At 44.0% G+C, this 22,815-nt stretch overlaps 1 protein-coding gene and 1 long non-coding RNA gene across 6 annotated transcripts in view; one reads left to right on the forward strand and one right to left on the reverse strand.

Annotated features, from left to right (window-relative positions):
- Positions 1-15,538: 15,538 nt before the first annotated feature.
- Positions 15,539-22,744, reverse strand: LGALSL (galectin like). 3 transcript variants are annotated; one of them, XM_003481202.5, is made up of 5 exons: positions 22,289-22,744; positions 21,459-21,530; positions 21,233-21,321; positions 20,390-20,567; positions 15,539-18,691 (listed from the first exon to the last, which is right to left on the reverse strand). In XM_003481202.5, exons 1-5 carry the CDS (start codon positions 22,322-22,324, stop codon positions 18,548-18,550), a joined length of 519 nt encoding a protein of 172 aa, XP_003481250.1. In that variant the 5' UTR covers positions 22,325-22,744; the 3' UTR covers positions 15,539-18,547. The 3 variants fall into 3 exon arrangements, with proteins under 3 accessions (XP_003481250.1, XP_013851559.1, XP_084875182.1); XM_013996105.3 differs by having other exon boundaries at positions 22,044-22,744; XM_085019056.1 differs by lacking the exon at positions 22,289-22,744 and adding an exon at positions 21,605-22,006.
- Positions 21,983-22,815, forward strand: part of LOC146404767 (uncharacterized) — a 166,730-nt gene continuing 165,897 nt past the window's right edge. For all 3 annotated transcript variants that reach the window (XR_014841812.1, XR_014841811.1, XR_014841813.1), the window contains exon 1: positions 21,983-22,187. This is a non-coding gene — a long non-coding RNA (uncharacterized LOC146404767). The remainder of the gene's footprint in view (positions 22,188-22,815) is intronic.

Consider the following 22,815-nt stretch of genomic DNA (forward strand, 5'->3'; position numbering starts at 1 on the left):
GATTTTAGAAGGGTAGAGTTGGGGTTGCAGTTTGTGAGACTTGTCATAACATTTCTCATCTCTGTTTCCTATTTTTGCTCTTTTTATAACCCATTTTTTCATCCTTTAGTTGACCACACTCATATTGTTTGCTTTTTGTTCCATTAGTTGAAAAATATATATAAAACTTCCAGGTGATTAAGAACTTCATTAGCAGGTTGAATAAAGGAAGGAACTAAATTCAGAGAGTCTCCTTGAACCTAAAGACATGGACAACTCCAGTAATGTTATGAAAATGGCCAAAAAGCCCCAATGACCCAGGAATAAGTGAGCATCCAAGTTCTTCCCCAGCACATTGGAATTTTTCTCTAGAGGTGGTCCTTCTGCTGGGTTGCAGTCTGCTGACTTCCAAAGGGAAAGAAACATAAGAAGAAAAGACAGAGTCCAGACAGAGAGACACACTTTTGGAATTGGAAAAGCTGATGTATTTTTGCAGGAGTTGTCAAATTTTTTCTGCCAAGATCCAGATAGTACATAGTTTAAGCTTTTCGGGCTACATGGTCTCTGTCAAAATTATTCAGTGCTGCCATTATCACAGAAACTCCTCCAAAGACAATCAGAGAATGATGGGCATGGCTGTGTTCCAATAAACCTTTATTTATAAAAACAAGCCATGGGTTGGACATAACCCACAGGACATTTGCCAGTCCCTGTATTATTGGTTAAAGGACCGCAGGCCAGAGACAGCTAAAAACAGGAGTTAGGGAAGTAGGGCTGGGAATGGAGTCAAGGACTGTGGTCACTAGCATTTCCTTTTCCTTATGGGCAGGTAGGCAGGTAGGTGGCCTCTATTTCCCCAGCCTTTCTCAGGTGAGGTCATGTGACTGAGTTCTGAATAGCAGACTGTAGCAAAGTAAGGCCCCTTAAGAACTTCCCAGGACATCTCTGTGTTCTCACTTGCTCTTCCTTTATCTGCTGCCTGGGTACAGAGGCTCCGGTGGAGAACTCTGAGGCCCTGAGCATAAGGTAGGACAAATGACAAAGCCAGTTGGTGGAAGAAACCCAGGCCCCCAGATAACGGGATTGAACAGAGCTTCCTTGGACTTTGAGATGAGGTGAGCATTGACTTTTCATTTTGCGAATCACTGAGAATTGGGGGTTGATAGGGTAGCCGGGGTTACAGATTGTAATATAGAATCCAAGAGCTGTATAACTTTGTGTCTCAGGCCCCTGCTGAAAAGCCCCTGAAAATTGGATACAGCATGTACTTTTGAACGTGTGGCAAGGGTGGGGTTGAATCAGCAGAATTTTTAACATTTGGGCATAAGCCCAGTCAGAAATGGAGATCCTGCCCTAATTCAACAAAATCAGGTGACAGTGTTTTTTTTTTTTTTTTTTCATTTTTGGCCACCTGCAACATATGGAGTTCCCAGACCTGGGATCAGTTCCCAGCCACAGTCACAAGCTAAGCCATAGCTGCAGCAACACTGGTTCCTTAACCCACTGGGCCAGGCCAGGGATCGAACCTGAGATCCAGTGCTCCAAAGACACTGTGGATACCATTGCACCACGGCAGGAGCTCCAGGGGACAGACTTTTTAGAGGGGTTTTCAAGTGTTTCAGGTGAAATGTGTCGATCTGATTTTCACATGAGCTTTGTGAGCAAGGGTATTAGAACCCTTTAGTCATGAGAAGCTGAGATCCTTTGAGCTACTGGAAGCAAACTGGGGAATTTATGATAAAAATATGAAGGCATTTCCCTAGACTTGAAGACAGAATAAAGCTCAGTTTCAGTCCAGGCCAGGACTCAGGAACTGGGAACCTATCAGCTCTGCCTCTTCTAGCATGCATCTCTGTTCTTCTGTGGCCCAGTTTCTTCTAAGATGGCCAAGCCCATATACTGAGGTTTTTCATGTTTTCCTTTCAAAAAACCTGCCCAGACTGAGCCTGAGCCTCCTGTTGCTCCTTCTAAAATCCCCAGGGAAGAAGTCTGAGGGAGCCTGCATGATGGTAGTGACTGCTCCTGGTCCAGTGAGCTGAGGCCACAGGATAGAGACTCGGCTGCTAAGGCCCATGCTGGGGTGAGGCGGGCTCCCAAGAGGGTCGGTGTGAGTAGAAAAGTCACCCCATGCAAGGAGGCAAGGCAGATATGTTTACCTCATTCATAGCAGTAATGCAGGCAGAGCAGACATTATTGTTCCCATTTTTCCCACAAGAAAAGTGTGGCCCAGAGACGTTAATGAATTTTGAAAGCCACCCAGACTCCTCAGCAGGGGTGGTACCATAGCCACCCTTGCTCTTAATCCTGTTGCTGCATCTCTCACCACAGGTAACCTGTTTCCATGTAAATCAGTAATGCCTTGTGATATTTAATGAAGTATATAGCCTTCTCCAAAAGCAGATCTGGCTTTCCCCGCTGCCCTTCCAAAATTTTTGCTTGACTTGCCTTGGCAAGCAGGAGTGGGGTGTGGGAGAAAGAGGTGGCAGGCCATGGATTTCAGCACTACAGGGTGGTTTGTAGACTCGAGAGCCTCTGGTATAACTCACCTCCTGGACTCTAGATTGAATAATACCTAAATAGTATGATTACTGCTATTAGTACTATAGTACAATTATTTTTTAAATTGCATGCGTATCAATAGACCAAAACGTTCTGGTGAACATGATTTTTATTTCTCAATACTGACCTAGCACAGCTCTTGATATAGGTATCAAATGTGTACTCAGTACACATCTGTTGAAAGACTGAATGAATTTATGTTTCCTGCAGAAAGATTAGAATATACTGAGCCGCAAAAGACCATAGATTCACATGTAATCCCACAAATACCTCTTGCAATATGTCTTTCATACATTTTTACAAAAATAAGATTTTATTGGAGTTCCCACTGTGGCACAACAGGATCAGTGGCATCTCTGCATCACCAGGATGCGGGTTCAATCCCCAGCCTGGCACAGTGGGTTAAAGGATCCCATGTCACCGCAGCTGCAGCCTAAGTCACAGGAAGCCAAAAAAGAAAAAAAGACTTTATTGTACATACAACATCGTTTTCTCCCTTCCCCCCTTTCTTTCACTTTACACTATTTTGGGACATCACTTGGAGAGGCAGCCTAGGATTCATCCTATCATCTATCACCATCCTTATTTCTCAAAGCTGCTCTCCTTTTTGGTTGTCTCCAGCTTTTTCCCTCTTCTAAGCAGGCTATACCGAATTCCCTGGCATCTTAATCTTTAGGCACATCTTAGACTGTTTCCCCAGGGTAAGTTCCTAGAAGTGGAATTCCTGGCTCAAGTGGCAGATGCACTTTTGATGCTTTTGATGCCTTTTGCCAAATGGCCTGCCAACAAGGCTCTCCAACATGCGCTTCTACCAGCACGGTTTGAGAGTATCTATTTTTAAAGATCTGATTTTTAAAGTGTTCTCTTCTGCTTTATCAAATGCTTTTCAGAAATCTGTTGGTTCTTCCTGTCCTGGTGAGACTCCTGACAGGTAGATGGGCTTGGGTATCGTGGTGCTTCAGGAGGTGATGTGCTGGCAGGTACATGGGAAGACAATTGGGAGGGTTTAGATCTGCAACAGCCTCTTGGCCCATTAGCTGCCTTTCACATTTCTGATAAGGAACAGAAAAAAGGAAGTCAGTGTCCAACACCTTCTGAAGCTTGCAAACTGTTGTTTGACAAGAAGAGAGACTTCTTTTTGCAGTGTTTTCAGCAGAAATTGGACCTTTTTGAGACCAGAGGCCCCAGGATATGATGCCTGCAGGAAAGTGACAATGACCAAGTGAGTGTAGTGTGAGTCCGAGGACCACACAAGGCTGTCGCCTGGCTCCTCCCCACCCGGGGATGGAGATGGGCCTGAGTCTTCTTGCATCAAAGCCCTAGATGACCAGGCTCATCACCAATGTCCTGAAAGCCACCAATGAACTGAGAATCAGAATGCATTACACCTGATGACAGAGCCTACATTACCAATACATTTAGGGGAGCTCAGGGTCCAGCATCCTCACCCTCCTCAGTGTCCCCAACCCATTCCTCTCAGGGTCCATATTCTTGTTTGCCAACCTAACATGGAAGGCCTCTAAGAAACTTTGTCCTTCCCCACTTCTGAGGGATAAGCAGTCCTCCATGAGGTAGAGAATCCCAGGACCCAGGGTCAGCCACCCTTGTAAGCTATTGTTGTTGGGAGTGTGGGCAGTGGGCACACTGGACAAAATTGGCCTTTGGCACCTATCTTTGGATAACTATGTTATTCTTAGGTACTCCCGATAATCAATTTATTTCTATTCTCTTTCAACAGACTTTCTGCTGGAAGTGTCTCCGTAGATCTGAACTGCCTGCAGTGCTTCTAGCAAACTCCTGGATTTGCATAGATCTTCCCAAGGTCACCTGACAGTGCTTCATCTCAGCCTCTCTCTTTTTGAGCATCTAACTAAATTGAATAGGCCCTTCTTTCTTTCGACATCTGTTTTTCCTTACCCTTGAAGCAAAATTCAATTTCTTGGAATGGTCACCTTCATTACTCACTAAGCCGGGTAATCCCTAGAAAACATGTGAAGTATTTGGAGTACCCAGCTGCCTGCCTTTCAGTGCCTCTCCAGAAGCCCCAGAAACTCTCATCTCACCTCCGCTTTTCACGCTGCCTCCTCCTGCTGCTGACTTTTCTACTGTAAAGAGTCATGGCCTAGGAAGCAAGACTATGGCAAACTGTGATTTTAAGCAATTGACTTCATCTCTCTGGGCCTTAGTTTTCTCATCTGTAAAATAGCAATATCAGCAATATCAGATCACCTCAAGAAGGATCTATGCCTCTTGTCAGTTCCCTCTCTCCCTTTACACCTGGCCTCTCAAGCCCCAGTCCTGCCGGGCCAATCGCTGACCTCACAGACCTTGTCTTTGAATCCTTCCCAGGTGCCTTCTAGAGGCAGAACCCCAGCTCCAGAGTATGACTCCTGGTGAGAACACCACACCCGCTTTAGGTGGGTTGAGTGATGTCCTAAAGCCTGACTTTGTGGTGTCCACCACCCATCACGCGCCATCAGTTGCCCAGAACTTGCTTGTCGCTATGGTTCTTCTCTCCTGTGCCCTGAGGCCTCACTTGTATAGTTTCCTGCATATGTAGGAGTTTTGCCTCTTTTAAGCCATGTGTGCAGTGGGGGTGGATCTTGAACCTACTGTGGTGTGAACACAGATCAATTTTCCCTTGAACTCTCATGGTGGTGACTTATATACAGAGTTTTTCATAAAAACCTGGGGCAGGGCACTCCACCCACCTTCCTGACCTAACAAGGGTCCGGTGCTTTGTTCACTGATAATCAGGGAGTCATTTTTTTTCTGGAAAAGAGAAAATCTGGCTTCTTTCTCCTCTAGAGTGCAGGGTAGGTTGTAATAGGTTCTAGAATGGATTAAAAAAAAAATCCTGAGCTTTTTGGGTTAAAGATGGAAGCCATTCAGGTAAACTGAAACAGTATGAAACCAGGCAGGTGCAAACAGTCTCATAATATCACATTTGTAAATGGCTGAGCCTCTATACAGAAAGTAGGATGTGACAGGCTGGATGACTAATCAAAGCAGGAGCCTGTCCAGGGAGGAAAACCTTAAAAAATATGTAAACAAACAACCTCTCCAAAGCCCTATGACAAACAAAAAACAAAACCAAACCTAGAAAACCCCAACAACAAGAACAACAGCAGTAACAAGATGGGATGATTAGTAAAGCTTTCAGGACTCCCCCCAGTTACAGCCAAGCAAGCTCATTAAAGCCTAAGTGGTTGTTTTCCATCTGGCTAGCTGCTGGAGGCACTCCGGTGGCTCATTGGAATAAGGATGCCCTGTCACGGCTGTTTTACCAGCTGCTAATTAATCCCTTCGACCCATTGCTGGAGGGAGGGTCAGGCACACGAGCCTCCCCAGAAGAATCAGCCAAGACAGTAACCAGAGTCCTGGCTCACCCCAGCACAGCCTGGGGAAGCCCAGACAGGACACCACTGTCTCTGGCCACTCATCACCTTCCCAGAGTCGGTTCCCTGCCCAGGATCCTGACCAGCAGCGAGGAGCAAAGCCACACTGTGCACAAGCCGCCTAAGTACTCCGGACTTGTTCTCTCATCTGCGTGCGACATGACAACCCTGCCAGCTCTACTATTCAGGTGGCCTGGAAACTGCTAAGCTGAGATCCAGCACATATCAGGAGAGGGAATCTTCACTTTGATGCATTTCTGACAGCAACCATTTTTTGAGCTCTTATTACACGCCAGGCACTCTGCTTAGTGCCTTCTGGGGCTTCTTTTGCTTAATTGTAATTGTAATCATCTTGAGAAGAAGATTTCTGCCCATATTATAGATGAGAACAAAGAGGCTCAGACCTGTCAAGACTTATACAAAAAGATCATGGTGCTGGCAAGTGGCAGGATTTGAATGCCAGTCTACCTGTCCTAGCACTCTTTTCTTTTGCAAAATACCCGAGTGGAGAGAAACTGGTTCCCCTCAAAAATGTTGCCAAATACAAAGAAGATACTCATCACAGAGCCCCAGTCAAGCCTTCAGATGACTACAGCCCTGGCTGATAGTTTGTCACGATGTGAGAGACCCTGAGTCAGAACCACTCAGCACAGCTGCCCCTAGATTCCTGACTAACAGAAACTGTATGAGATAACAAATGTGCGTTGTTGTTTTAAGCCTCTAAATTTGGGGCAATTTTGTTGCACAGCAGAACTGATAGCTCATTTCTACTATTCATTCATCTGACAGAACCCATTCATTATTTATTGTGACAAGGGATGCAGTAGTGAACACAATCAGTATGGCACCTGCTCTGATGGAAATGATTGCTTAGCAGGAGGGATGGACATTAAGCAAGTAGACCAACTAAGAGAACATTAGGAAGGAGGAGGCATCTTCTTTAAAATTAAGTTTTTGGGAAAGTCGAAGAGGAGACATTAAAACTGAGTCTTGGAGTTGCTGTTGTGTCTCCCACAACATAGGGGATCCCAATATAGTGTCTGTGAGGATGTGGATTCAATCCTTGGCCTCACACAGTAGGTTAAGGATCCTGTTGCCACAAGCTGCAGCATAGGTCACAGATGTGACTCAGATCTGGCATTGCTGTGGATGTGGCATAGGACTGTGCTGCAGCTGTGCATATGCCAAAGGTGTGCCCATAAAAAAAAAAAAAAAAAGCAAACCTGAGTTTTGAGGATAGAAAGAATCAGAAGGTTCTAGTACTTTCCTCCCCACGTGGCTTGATATCTTTTCTTTTGGCTGCTTTGAGTTCTTCTGGAAATGAGGCAGGGTGTTAAAGAAATTAAAAAATGCAATGATAGAGAATTCTTCATTTTCTTAGGTGCAAAATCTCCTCTATGGAGAAAATGATTCCTACTGGGTGAATGCTTTAAAACTCCCCTGGGAGAGCTGGCCAAATTGCTCTGCATAGGGAAGGGAATTAGGGAGATTTAGAGGCAGCCAAGGAGAGGGCTGGAAAGGGATGAAAGCTGAAGAGGCTTGTGGGGAGAAAAAAATGTCTAACAGGGATTTTTATCCCTTTGTTTCTTGAGTAATATGTGGTGATCCTTGTCCTCCCACAAAATGGCCAGTAAAATCTCTTGCTCCCGAATGTTCTCTGGAGTTGGTGGGCTTTCCGAGGCTATTAAAAAGGAGGATATGTCCTCCTTCAAGACTGGTGAACCTGAACCTGTTCGCAGGAGACCTGCCAACACACATAAGCACAGTGGTGTTAATCATACAAATAAAAACATGCTTCTGATCATCAATGTGATTTCAAAATAGTCAGCTGTGATCTGGAGCTCCTTGGTGGCATCTGTGTTACTGCTGACTGCTACACAGAGGTTGTTGAGGACTGAGTCCCAGGCAGGTGCTGCAGCAGCTGTCAACACTGCCAGCCCCCGGCACCAAGCCTGGCATTTAGGAGACGCTCGGGAAATGCTGGTTGGATGCACGACCGAGTGCTGCCCATGCTGCCGCTACCTTGTCCTTCCATGCTCCAGGGAGTGGGGTTCACGGGGGAGCAGGGGGTGTGTTGCAGCACCCTGATCTGAGATTCAGGAATGGCTACATTGAGCTGGGCCTGGGACAGTGTGAGTAACAACACAGAACTGACTGCAGAGTTGACGCTCTCTTCCTGAACAAACCACCATGTGGATTATCTTCCTGAAACAAACCACCATGTGGACTCTTTCTTCCCCCTGTGTGTGTTCTTTCCCAGGGTCACCTTGGTCTCTCTTAGGAATAGGTCAACACTAGCCTTCAGAAAGTGCCTAGATCTTCCTGAATGCTTTCCTGAATTTGAGGGTGAACGTGGCTTAGATTCAAACAGGAACTTCTACTATCTGCAATAGTCCCCGAAGACCTAGACCAAACATAAGCCCAGCAGGCTCTAATGTTCTAGACCTGCACTAAGCTATGAGCTAAGTGTGGCTATTTGAAGTTAATGAAATTTAAATACAATTTAAAATTCAGTTCCGCAGTGGCACTAACCATATGTGAAGTGCATAATAGCCTCGTGTGGCTGGTGGCTACCATATGGGACAGTGCAGATTTTAGACAGAACCTCTCTGACACCACAGTTTTATTCAACATCCCTGTGTCCAGAGGTAGAGCTCATAAAATGGATTCTATCAAAGAATTGATCATTATGTATAAACCAAAAAACTATCTACCCAGGATAAACAGAAGTCTGTCTCATACATGGGTTAGGTGCAGAAGTCAGCATATACGGCAAAAATAGCTTAATGTTAAATTTTTCCTCGAAAAATTCCTTATAAAGGGGTCACTTTGGAGACTAGCTCTCAGGAAATTCAACATCAGTCTTTCATCCAGTGTTGGAACAGATCTTTGTTTCTTTGGTTGAGCGTCAGAAGAAGGATCTGATTTGTAGTTGGGAGCGAATGCACAAGAAAGATCAACGCACTCTCTGAACACTGGTGTGACACTGCAGGGAGCTAGAGGGTTCAACTGTGAGAGACCCAGGAGGCAGAAGGGACTGAAGGCATATCTGAATTACATCCACATTCTCAGGCCCCTTGGAAGGGACGACAGGTGGAGTTTCCCACAGTGTTTAGGGTTCTTTTCCTATAGATGGTGTCTTTTTTGTTTTGTGTTTGGGTGCTCAGTGGTGTGGAGGCGAAATCATGTACTTTGCATGCATTAATGATATGATTTCTGCACAGATATTCCATGAGGCTGTCCTTTCTATGCTGAGGGTTTCATTAAAGGAAGGGTCTTATCTCCACCTGCGTTTTGTAATTAAAGAACACCAGGGTATATGGAATGACGGGCCAGCAGGGACCTGTCAGATAGCACAGAGAATTCTATGTAATAATCTGAAAGAGAATGGATGTGTGTATATGTATAACTGAATACCTTTGTCGTACAGCAGAAATTATCATAACCTTGTAAATCAACTATACTTCAATAAAACTTTAGAACACGAAAGAAAAAAACACTAGGTTTCTCCTTAAACTCTTTCTTTGGGAGGCCAGAACTTCATCTACAACACTGAGCTTTGGAAAACACAACACTCACCCCTCAGGTCAAATCTGAAGTTGGTGTATCTACTGGGCTGTCTGCGTGCAGCATTCAGGCCCTCGGAAGCCCAGCTGAAGGCCTTCAGACCCTGATTCCATGCTGGGTCCCCCCAGTGAGTGGCAAGCTGTGTTCTCTGGAACGCCTGTCAAGTGCAATATTCAGCCCACTCAGTCTGGCCCTGTGACTTGACATTCATCTTTATGTATATTTTATATGTACATGACCTGTCTTTGCAGTTAGATCATAGATTCTTCAAAGGCAGATGGCATATGTCTTTTATCTTTTTTTATAACCCATAGTTTCTAACATGTGCCTTCATATAATAGTCCTCCATTCCTATCTAGTACATCAGCATCAGTTATGAGTGATTCTCTCAGGACATTAACTAACTCTAAGGACACGCATTAAGAACACCAGCAACAGAAAAAGGCCTGTATTTGCCCTTTCAACTTAGTAAACTGAATTTTAAAAATCGTTTACTTGCTTTTGAGGTTGAGGATTGCGAGGGGATTCTCAAGTCAGGAATTTATATAATTTAACAAAAGTTGCCTTAAAAAACCCCACACTGTGAAGTGATCCTAATATTTGACTTTAATCAAAGCCTAACCAAAAAAAAGTAGATTCATTTCTTTTTCTTTTGGCCATGCCCATGGCATGTAGAAGTTCCCAGGCCAGGGATCACAACTGCCCCACAGCTGTAACCAGAGCCATAGCAGTGACAATGACAGATCCTTAATTCACTGAATGAGACCAGGGATTGAACCCACAACCTGTTACTAGTTGGATTCGTTTCTGCTGTGCCACAACAGGAACTCCAGCCAGTTTTTGTTGTTGTTGTTGTTGTCTTTTTGCCTTTTCTAGGGCCGCTCCTGCGGCATATGGAGGTTCCCAGGCTAGGGGTCGAATCGGAGATGTAGCCGATGGCCTATGCCAGAGCCACAGCAACGCCAGGTCTGAGCCTTGTCTGCGACCTACACCACAGCTCACGGCAACACTGGATCCTTAACCCACTGAGCAAGGGCAGGGATCCAACCCACAACCTCATGGTTCCTAGTCAGATTCATTTCTGCTGCGTCACACTGGGAATTCCCTTTTTTTTTTTTTTTTTTTTAATTTGGGTATTTACAAATTGTGGGGGTAAATGAACGGTTAATTAAAATCTTAGGAGTTCCCGTCGTGGTGCAGTGGTTAACGAATCCGACTAGGAACCATGAGGTTGCGGGTTCGATCCCTGCCCTTGCTCAGTGGGTTAGTGATCCGGCGTTGCCGTGAGCTGTGGTGTAGGTTGCAGACGCGGCTCGGATCCCGCGTTGCTGTGGCTCTGGTGTAGGCCGGAGGCTACAGCTCCGATTGGACCCCTAGCCTGGGAAACTCCATATGCCGCGGGAGCGGCCCAAGAAATAGCAAAAAGACAAAAAAAAAAAAAAAAAAAAAAAAAAAAAGTCGTAAAGTAACAGACCACATGACCGCATGAGGATTCTCATTTTAGAAAATTAATTCTTTTCAGTAGTTTCTTATCATGTTGTGAATATCTTCCTTGTTCACTTTTTAACAACATTAAAAATCGTTTTATGCTGAACTAAAGATTGTTTTTATTGCACTAGGAGAAACCCGCGCTTTCTAATGTTAGAACAGCTGTAATAATTCAGAGTAAAAAAAAAAAAAATCCCTGAGTACATTTTACAAACATCTTTCTAAATATTGCCTAATACACTGTTAATTTTGGCTAGATTTGAAATAAAATAGGCTTCAGTGAAATGACATGAAAAGTGTGTTGCAATGGATTAGACACAGTCTCAAGGATTAGCGCTGTTAATACTGTTTCTTTACAATATCATGGAGGATTATTGTAGGAATTGGTATCATGATTATTTTATCTCTGGCCTTATCAGCTGTAAGAAATGTTTTACTCCTGTCATCGCCTCTGGCCCTCCAGACACAATGTCCCAAGTGTGATATTTCCATTTCTTTCGGGAGTCGAATTAAGGCAGAAGATTTAAAGCACCCGCCTGAGCACACAAAAGAAATCCCTGAGATCCCAGTGCCTCTTCCTTCTCTCCCTCACCACAGCCTCACTGCTTTTCTTCCTCCTATTCCCAGGCCTACTGTTCAGGTAAGCTTTGATTATTTGCATCTGTCTTTTTAAAATTAGTGATAGAATACTGACAGAGAGGGAGGTGCTGGAGTTATTGGCAAGTGTTTGTTATTGTTCCTACTCATAAAAACTTGGAAGGCCCCCCAAAACCCACATCATTCCCAAGGTCTGCGGCAAGCTTGCCTCTTCCCAGGGCCTATTATTTAGGAATTGTCTGTGTTATCAAACAGTGTTGCCTCCTCACCTGCGTTTGCTCACTTGGTCACCATCTTTCCCTGAGAGACGGAAGGGTGTATCAAAGCCAGAGGTGGCGTCGGGGTTAGTTCTTCCCTGCTCTCTTGACTGGGTGTTGCTCTGTCACCTTGTATACGCCTATTTTAATTCTTATGAAATATATGCTTTGTAAGGCAGTTCTTTGCCTCTTGCAGGAGCCTTTTTTTTTTTTTAGGGAAAAAAATTATTGTGAAATTAACACAGTGATTAGGAAGCAAGAAAGGTATGTGGTGCCGCGTACAAGCTCAGGAGCATTTTCCTGTGAAAGGAAGACTTGAAATTCATTTCCAAAATGCCACAAACAGGGAGTTCCCATTGTGGCTTAGTGGGTTTAGAACCCGACTAGTATCTGTGAGGATGTGGATTTAGATCCCTGGCCTCTCTCGGTGGGTTAAGGATCTGGTGTTGCCACAAGCTGCGGCATAGGTCATGGATGGGGCTCAGATCCCGTGCTGCTGTGGCTGTGGCTGTGGTGGAGCTTGGCTGCTCCTTGCCTAGGAACTTCCATTTGCTGCAGGTACCGCCCTAAAGATTAAAACAAAAACAAACAAAAAGCCATGGACAACTCATTTTGGCCATTACCACTTGCCCCTTGTCCTCGTTACTAGTTATAAAACCACTTTGTATATTGACCTCATAGAACCATTGGACCCCACCCTGGCCATTCTGCAAGGGATAACAAATTGAAATGCTTAAAGAAGTAAGGCAGGCTTCCCCCAGAATCTCCGTCTTTCTCGAAGCATCCACTGCTTAAAATAGGTGTCAGGGTGCTACTGAGGTCCTAAACCAAACCCATTAAGGAGGATTTTTTACAAAATTCGGTTGAAAGGCACTTCCTTTTACTACACTGTCTATATTGAAGTAGGGGTGGGAGTGAGGAGAGGTTAGATCAGAGTGAAGACACACAGTTGTAAATATAAAGCAGGATGCCCCAGTGGTTTTTTTTTTTTTTTTCTTTTTTTTTCTTTTTATGGCCACACCTGTGGCATATGGAAGTTCCAGGGCCAGGGGTCAAATTGGAGCTGCAGCTGTGTGCCTACACTATAGCCATAGCAACAAGGATCCCAGCCACATCTGCGACCTATGCCACAACTTTTGGGAATATAGGATTTTTTTTATATTACTCAATGAATTTATTGCATTTATAGTTGTACAATGATCATCACAACCCAAGGGAACACCGGATCTTTAACCCACTGAGTGAGGCAAGGAATGGGCGCCATGCTGGTTTCTTAACCTGCTGAGAGCTACATCGAGAACTCTGAGATGCCCGTGTTGAGATGAAGTTTTCACAGAAAGATATCCACAGATTAGAATCTCAAAGCCTGGTACAGTTCAATAGTTTGATTCAGTGAATGTTTATGGAATTTCCAAAGGCAGAGGTGCTTAATTTGGGATCACAAATAATACCACCCAGGGTGTTTCTTAAAAATGCAAACTCCAGATCTCCGTGTTTGGAGATCTATTGAAACATAATTTCCTGAGGTGAGACTAGATTTCTGCCCTGTGAGGAGGATTTCTGGGTGATTCTTAAGCACATGAAAGTTTAAAAGCACTGGAGGATGGTACGTATGTACTATGGACAATTACTCAGCCATAAAAACGATGAAATAATGCCATTTGCAGCAACAAGGATGGATCTAGAGATTTTCATAGTAGATGAACCAAGTCAGACAATGAAAGACAAATATCGTATGATATCACCTATATGTAGAATCTAAAAAAATAATACAAATGAAAGTATTGACAAAACAGAAACAGACTGGAGTTCCTGTCTTGGCTCAGTGGTTAACAAACCCAACAAGCATCTGTGAGGATTCGGGTTTGATTGCTGGCCTCGCTCAATTCTGCTAATAAAATCCTTGGCGTTCCCATCGTGGCACAGAAGTTAATGACTAACGACTAGGAACCATGAGGCAGCAGGTTCAATCCTTGGCCTTGCTTAGTGGGTTAAGTATCCAGTGCTGTCGTGAGCTGTGGTGTAGGTCACAGTGCGGCTCAGATCCTGTGTTGCTGTGGCTAAGGTGTAGCAGCTATAGATCCAATTTGTCCCCTAGTTTGAGAACCTCCACATGCCGTAGGTGCAGCCCTAAAAAGACAAAAGAAAAAAACAGAAACAGACTCACAGACTTTGAAAACAAATTAATGGTTACCAAAAGGGAAAGGGGAGGGGAGGGATGGATTGGGGGTTTGGGATTGGCGTATGTACGCTATTGTATATGGAATAGATGGTCAATGGGGACCTGCTGTTTGGCATAGGGAACTCTACCTAATATTCTCTAATAACCTATATGGGAAAAGAATCTGAAAAAGAATGGCTATGTATATATGTATAACTGAATCACTTTAATATATAGCAGAAATTAACACAACATTGCAATCAGCCATGGTTCAATAAAACTCTTAAAAATGAAAAATAAATAAATAAAAGCACAAGTTACCTTAGCCTGTTTTACTCATTGATGTATTCAAGTGCCTAGAACAGCAATTGGCACAGCTCAAAAGGTACCTGCTGAATGAATGAAGATTCAGTGTTTGTGGCACTCTGGGGCTCCAGTTAAAAATATCTTTCAGACTAATTCAAAATGCCATCATAGAACAAGTATAAGGTCATATCCTACATGGGACTTTCCTATCAAGGCTGGGGTCAGAGGAAGCTCTACCTCTCCTCAACAGCCTCAGCAAATTGTCCCCACCTTAACAGGCCTCTCTGCTTATACTCACTGCGAAAGCTGTGACAGAGATCAGCCTCACAGATTTGCAAACTTAAAAAATAACAATGAAAAAAAAATAAAGTGATTTATAAAACCAACAAAACACAAGTAGGATTAAATATCTTGCATGTGAGTAAATTATCTCTGCTAAACCACCCCTAACTGAAGCTGGGCAAACTTCTATAACCCATAGTTTTATTGTAGCTAAAACAGCAGAGATCAAATTTCCTTCTTAATCATTCGAATCACAGGAAAGAGAAAGCAAGAGAAATGCAGTCTTTTTTTTTTTTTTTTTTTTGTAAATACACGGTGGTAATGAGACTATATTAAAGACATACTAGGAAGCCACTGCATCCTTAGTAGGTGAATGAATAAATAAACTGGCATATCTATACAAAGAAATGCTACTCAGCCATAAAAAGGAGAAACTGGATACACACAATATGCATCTCAAATGCATTTTGCAAGAAGTCAATCTGAAAGGATTCTTTTTATATGACATTCAGGAAAAGGCAAAACTATAGGGAGGGGGTATTGGTCAGTGGTTTCCTGATTAGGGTTAAAACTGGGGGACAAGTTTAACTAAAAAAAGGTAGTACAAGGGAATTTAAGGGGGGAATGGAACAGTTCTGCATCTTGATTAAGGTGACTGTTATCTGGATCTATGCATGTGTTAGAACTCATAAAATTGCCCACCAAGAAAAAGGTGAATTTACTGAATGCAAATTATATTTTCAAAGAATCCATTGCACACACATGAACTCATCAATGTCTGAAGGCCCCTAGATACTTCCCTCCCCTTGATTAGTTTATCAGTGTGGGCAATACACAAACAAGTGGCCTTGGAGTATGTGTCAGTGTGAGAGAGGGCTACTCTACCATATGGTCCACGCTAAGTACATCACACTGGCTGCCAAATTATTATAAATTGCAAACTGTTTTGTAGAAAATTCCTTTATTATAGTGCAAATAACTTTCAGCAGTGACATAGTAATGTAAGAACAAACTTAGCAACATTTTACACCACGCAGTAAATAAGAAAGTGTTTCTTTGAAAATATGTTATAATAGGAACATTATTTCTACATTAATAATGTAGCCGGAAAATGCCAAGGCTGTTTCTCTCAAGGCAACAGGGATCCCTCCCTCTTTTTGGATATTTTCTTTTTAATACAAATGAATGGATTTGCCATTTTAACAAATTACCAACAATTCTAAGAATGATCTCTTAGGTTCTGAACTAAGGTTGGCATGGTTTGAAACGGGGTTTCAAATTAAAAAAATATTTTTAAGACAATTATATTGGACAGAAAGTAGAAGTCACTTCTATCAACTTTTAAGAAGATATATACATTCATTCCAATTTTGATGCAGAAATGAACAGATTGTCTAAAGCCTATTATTCCCCCAGAGCCTGATTGTTCTTTATATTCCTTGGTTTTGGTCATATTGCAAAATTAGGGCTCTGGTCAGAAATAACACCTTACATACCCAAATGCTTTTCTGTGAAGCTTAAAATTGCACTTTCCATCCTGAATTCCCACCTTAGACATCACACGCTGATGAGAGGATGTGACTATTGTTTCCAGTTTACAGCTAACCATTAATACAGCTGGATTAGCCCCCTGCTTGTTTAACTATACCTGAATCAAACCATCACATCCTTTAGATCAATTCCAACAGGGTTAACCAAGAGGTTCCCTCTGACCTCATAGAGAAATGAAGGGTTAACTGTGTAAGCTGTTACACTAAGCTGCCTAACCGCTTGGCTGCTAACCAGTTAGCTGATAGGTAGAGAGAACAGTTTCAATTCAAAACAGTTACACTCCCAGCTCCTCTAGTTTCTGCTGAATTATGCAGTGGGTGGGAAGGGATGGCCACTCAAAGGAAACATCCTGTGGGGGTCTTCCACCACAAGGAGAAGCAAATCTACAAATACATTTCAGGGTCTCTTCCAAGTCTCTCTACGAACACTCCTCAAAATCTAGTGGCTCTACAAGTTCACTGCAGGCCCCCAAATACCTAGAGCCACAGAACAGCCCTCCTGCCTGAATATGGCTGGTTAAGTCAGATGGTACATAAAGCTTGTCAATGCTCAGCCAGTCTTATTGGATAAAGCATCTTCTTATATAACACAACGGAACTGTGCTAAACAGTTTCAAAGTTGAGAAAAATCCAAATATAACACCTATAAAAAATTCACAATTTTAGTTTGCTTGCTTTTTTTAGACTTTGGTACTGAAACACTGTCTACATTCTCAACACGTGAAAATGACGTGGCCACTTCAGTGCCTCTGCATGTTGTGTAAAAAAACTCAAAAGCAAAGCAGGACAAGGACGTGTCATAACAAGACGCAGAATGCTGTACAAACAAAACCTAAATTATATATAAACACACTCCTACCCCAGCACCCCTTCTTCCCCTCGCTAGCTGACCAAAGCAATGCCAAGGGTCCTTCTCTCCAGGGCCAATGCAGTTTGTAAAATCCAGCACCCAGGACTGCAACCATGCCTCGCCTTGTACTGATATTTATAGCACTGCAGGCTTCTCCTGGAGACTCCCTGCTGTCTAATCAGTTCCAAGTATAGGGAAACTCCTACAGCTTAATTGGAAGCATTCACACTATTGGCTGGACTCAAAGGCCTGGAGTCCAGGGATTTAAACTTTCAGATAAACTAACTGGATCATTTCCTGATTCTGATCCCAGTCTTATGCTAACATCTCAGCAAAGCCAACACAGTAGGAAGCATCCTCTACTCTGAAGCGCCAAAGGCATTGCTTAGGGATGCTGGGAAGGGTCACATAATAAAAGCGATAGAATGAACTAACAGCTTAAGTTGATGTAAATTATTTCCAAGTATGTTATTTGGGGCCATTTGCTTCTGCTTTCCACTGCATTCCAGGATCATTTTCATACTATACTTTTAAAAGTTTATATAATAGTCATTTAAAAAACTGTCTATGCAATCGCCTCTTACATGTTTTCAATTAGCTTAATAACAACTTAATGAGCTATTAGGTAGATCTAGAGAAAAGTAGTTAATTAGTCTTAAGGAAGCCAATACTGTGCTAATTCACAGTAAGGAGAAAAAGCAATGTAAATAGAATATTACAGAATCATCAATAACTTGAAAAGCAGTCTTATCAAAACGTTGCAAAGTTTTCCCAAATGCACTTACAGCAATTTATATCAAGAGATTTTAAGTTTGGGGTATGGAGGATAAGACTCAACTCTTTAAGGTAGATATTCACTTTTTTTCATGATTGTAATACATAATTTTCCCCTTCAAATCTAAGATAATTGTACATTCAAAAGTTCATAGCTTGCTGTTCTTGAGACATTAATCATTCTCTAATACATACACTGAATAGAAATAAATAACTACAAGAAAGCTTTAAAAATCTGAATTAACATTATGCAGTGCAAAAAAAAAAAAAAAAAACAACACAAAAAAACCCACCAAACCTTCAACAACCTACATTCTATGTTAAATACCCTGACTAATAAAATGTTGGTTGTGCTACACAATTCCACTTCAGTGCAGAAATGAGTTGATCTCGGTGTACCGTCTTTGTTGTTGTTGTATTAAGTCTTTAACACTTTTGCTCTAAACATCACCTTGCTTTGAATAGATGAATAACTTACTACCAAATCCCAAATCATCCCAAATCCATTTCAGTTTAGACTGAATAAAATCCAGCACAAGTGTATTATTTTGTTCTGGGAATAATGGCTCGGTGTCTTTGTTCTGACAGCTTCCAAAGGGCAAACCACTGTTGAAGTCATTTGGAGTTTAGACTGCACAAAAAGAAGCAACAGTGAGGCTTGCCTTTTCATTTTTGTCTTTTTTTTTAAGTCTTCAGATCTTGCTGGGACAATTCTTCCAGACAAACAGTCAAGACAGTTGTGGCACCTGATGCTATGTGAAACGGATGTGGTTTAAACATCAGCCAAGTTTAGTGATCTGGAGGTCCCCGTTTATCTTTATTGTGTCGATTGCAGATAATGTTTGAATGCGGTGGTAAAAATCAAAAAGTTGGTGTCCATCCACAAACACTCTGAAACGTGGGTGTTCACAAAGAATTTCCACCTGGAAGTAACAAAATAATAACCTCAGATCACAATTTCAACGAATCCTGCTGGGGAAAACAGACAGTACCTCATTTTAGAGAAAGGCAAGATCTTTAGTGGTTCTTTACTGGGATGCACTGGGATCAGACAGATGGCCTGTAAGAACACAGATTGCTGGGCTCCGCCCCCTTCCCCCAATTTTCCATTTAGTAGGCCTGCTTTTCCCCCAACTCCAAGGGGATGCTAGTGTTGCAAGGATGAGGGACACACTTTGTAAACCACTGCTCTACGCTACTCAAGGTCCTTTGAAGATTTAAAATGACCTTAACACTTCTCGCTTCTCCCTGCATTCCACAAAGTGATGTAATGTGGCAGAGGTTTATTCATGTGACACTTAATGCCTCCACTCTCACTCCCTGAACAATTCTATCCCACCTTCAGAGAAGCCCCTCGCTGGTACCCATTAGTAGCATGTAATAACAGGTATTCCAACATGATAAACACTAAAGCAAAGAGAAGGTTACACAGTAATTACCATTGGATCAAGGATGTGTAATTAAAAAGGCTTTCTTAAGCCAAACAGAAATACTGATTCCGTACAGTAAAACCTTTTTCTTCCTCTTTTAAGTAACTCACCATAGAGTTTAATCGCTGGTTCTATGCTATGTATTTACTAAAAGCATTTGTATTCATCACACAAAGAAAAACTCCATATGTGATATTAGTCACATTTAATTCATATTATTACTAAAATTATATCACCAAGAAGGGCTGATTTCATTTCAGTTTTGTTGTTGGAGCATTATTTCTCTTGGCAGAAGCTCTAGCTACTCATACTCATGAGCTGTGCATTAAAATTCACCAATAAGAAACTGTCACATGGAGTTCTCTTATAGCACAGCAGGTTAAGGATCCAGTGTTGATGGAACTTTTAAATGAGTGTCATTATTATGATGTGTATTAAGAAGGTGTAATGCAGACACTTCATTACCAGGTCTGACATGTCAGTAAATTTTTTCCTAACATGTTACTGATTTGCATCTCTTACTTGGCCTTGTCCTCTATAGAGGAAGGTGCTGCTACTGCTGCTTGATTGGGATGGAAGTTTGGGCTGCACTTCCTGCATGATAGAGGGGACCAAATCTATACTCATCGAGGCCCAAAGGAGGGAATGTGTCTGCCACACAGTCTGTGACAAAGAAATACACTGAGACCACTTAACCCAAAGTGGGAAACGAAGACAGGGCCAGTCCTCATTAGCAAAAGGAAGAAGAGAAAATAAAATGATAATCACTATATTCTTAAAAAGATGTAACTGATATGGTTTGGTGCTACTTAAAAGGTTAAGAAAAAATGAGAAAAACTCTAAATACTTAAAAATATTTATTAATCAAACAGGTATTTCAGGGCAGGTATCTATTATATGCCTAGTGCTATGATGAATAGTACATAGAAAAGTATTTATTCTTAGCAATCAAGACATGAAAATATGGGTTTATTTACATGTATTGGCTAAATAGGGCCAAGGTCTACTATTAATTTTTAATTTGTATTGGCAACCAGCACTCTATTGATTGCTTTTCTTTTTTTCATTATCAGGTGACAAATATCCTGGACACACAAAAAATTCTGGCTGTTTAAAGCATTCTTGGCAGACCCTAGATGAGAACATCACCATCCTGCCAAAGGCTGGAGCTGAAGCACTCGAGGTACTCACCCTGAATGGCTGGTCTGGGATGAATGGGAAGTAGGGGATGGCTGACTGCTCTTCACCTCTTTCCCCAGATATACAAGAATTTCTGAGCAGCTGTCGGTCTGTGAACACAGCTTTAAGTTCAATTGCCACATCGGCGGGAGGATCTTCCGAGTCACCACAGGTCAAGCTGATGGCAAAGCTGGAAAGAAAATCATCTCATTTATTCATGGCTGAATAGAAAGACATTTAACAAAGACCTAGGCTCCCAATCCTTTCTTCTTCTCTGGATTTGTCAGCTTTTAATGGGCCACTACTCTTCACATGGGAGGTTAGACTATGGAGCAGTAGGATTACAACAAACTGGTTTATTTTGTTACCTAGCAGAGGCCCTGGTGAAAACTTCCCTGAAGATGAAAATAATTAACTGTAGACATTTCAGATACCCCAAACCCACACATCTGTGTCTTAATCCATTTCAAAGTCTCAAATTGAGCCCAATAACCTGACCAGGGGAAATACTATCTTGTAAAGTTTGGTTCTCATTTATATTGATAGTTCTTACTCCAAACACCATCCTTTAAAAAATGTAAAAAAAAAAAAAAAAAAAAATCCTTCGGGCTCTCTAAGGGTCAAAGAGAAAATGATGTGGGCCTATATTTATAATCTCTGATATAAATAGCTGTCTAGAGAAATGATGGCTGGGATTCATACACATTCTTTTCATGGGAACATAGCACTTTCTTGGCACTTCCAACTAGCAACACTGGCCGCAAGGGGAAGAAGAGGAGACAGAGTAAACCACAACAGGAATGGGTAAGACCTGGTGACCCTCTGATAGATCTAGGTGACAAGAACTTGTCTTACCTCTCCGGGTTGAGGTCTACGATGCCCATCACTAACACCTTCTTGCCTGGTCTCATGCCACCTTTAATGTGCCCACAAAATGGCACGATCTGCAAAGGAGAAAGTTTACAGCCTGTTAGGGAAGAGCCAAGCCCTCAGATTCTGAGGACCTGACCCATTAGAAAACGCAGTTAGAAAGAAGAGGGTACAGGCAGGCAGACACAGAGCGCAGAACAAAATCATTTACCAATCGTGGGAAGTACACGTCGGCTTGAACTGGAGAGCCCAAGGAGTTGTTTAAATGCCCATCGTCTAGTTTCTAAAAATAGAAGCAAACAGATTGGCTTTCTAAAGGCCTTTGGGGAGGGGGTTGGGGGGCGGGGAAGAACCTACACAAATCCGGCGGAATCCAGCAGCCCTGCACAGAAAGCAGGCAGTATCTGCAGATGCTGCCACCTCACAGTCCACTGAAAAACCGCATAACCCCCCAGAACAAAACCCGTCCTTTCCACCAGGTAGCTAAGCCTCTGACGATCCCCAGACCCTTCCAATCTAGATCAAAATCAAGGTCGAGGCCCACTGGGGAGCCAGTGCCCGGCGCCGGAACAAGGCAGGTCCCTCTCCAACAGCAAACGCCCCTAGAAAAGCGGTCGCCCAGGCCTGTCCTCCGGGACGTGGCTGGAGTGCAGTGGCCGCGCTCAACTTCTCTCGCGAGCCCTCGGCGCGGACCCATTTCCAAGGGGGAATCCCCGGGACGTCGGCGGCGGACGCGGGGCGCACGTCCCGGACACAATCACACAGGCGCACACTCACACGTGCAACGTGCACACACCTGGCCGGCGGCTGCACGGCGCAAAGGGGTATGGCGGTCACCCCTATCCCGCGGGCCGCCCCCACACATCTCCCCTCAGCCAGGGCCCTTCGACCGGGCTACCCCTCCGGCCGCACACCGCGCACAGCCCGCTCCCGCTACCAGGTACTGGGGCGCCTTTCCACGCGGGGGGCGCGGGGCAGGGCCTCGGCTCGGCGGGAGCCGGCGGCCTGGCCGTGCGGGCCGCTGGAGGGGGGCGCACTCACCACCACAGCATCGCTGTCGGCCACCGACCCCGCCATCTTCTCGCGCAGCGCGGCGGGGAGCACGGCTGGCGGCCCGGCGGCAGGGGACGTGGGACGCAGCGCGCGGGCGGGGATCCCGGGGCGGTCCTGCACCGGGCGGGAACGCGGGTCCGAGGCTGGCTCAGGCGCGCGCACACACGCGGGCACGCGCGCGCGCGCACCAGGGGCCCCGGCGCCGACCCGGCCGGTGGGGCCGGGGAGAAGGGGAGGAGGCGGGGGAGGTGCCGCGGGCCGGCAGGTCTGAGGTGGCCGCAGCCGCCGGCGTCCGGACAGCGCTGCCGAGTCGAGGCTGCTGGCTTCTTCAGGGTGCTGCTGCCGCCGGTTGAGGAAAAAGGTGGCGAGGGCCGCGCCTTGCCGGCCCTGGGCAGCATTTAAAGGCCGCCGAGGCCCGGCTTGGGAACCGGGAACAGGGCGGGGACCCGGCTGGGCTGCTGCGGCTTGCTCAGCTTGCCCTACCCCTCGGCCATTGGACAGTGGCAGGAGGCTGG

This window comes from Sus scrofa, chromosome 3 (genome assembly GCF_054392235.1).
Source record: "Sus scrofa isolate SSC_HxYL_T2T_F1_AM1 chromosome 3, Sscrofa_HxYL_maternal_Yorkshire_Landrace_v2.0, whole genome shotgun sequence".
NCBI lineage: Eukaryota > Metazoa > Chordata > Mammalia > Artiodactyla > Suidae > Sus > Sus scrofa.

Excerpts from the sequence above, each read along its gene's own strand:
- LGALSL (XM_013996105.3), bottom strand. The coding sequence starts at position 22,112 with ATGTGTGGGGGCGGCCCGCGGGATAGGGGTGACCGCCATACCCCTTTG. Across the intron at positions 21,531-22,043 it reads GCCGTGCAGCCGCCGGCCAG|AAACTAGACGATGGGCATTT; the intron begins GTGTGTGCACGT and ends TTCTATTTTTAG. Across the intron at positions 20,568-21,232 it reads GTAGACCTCAACCCGGAGAG|CTTTGCCATCAGCTTGACCT; the intron begins GTAAGACAAGTT and ends TTTTCTTTCCAG.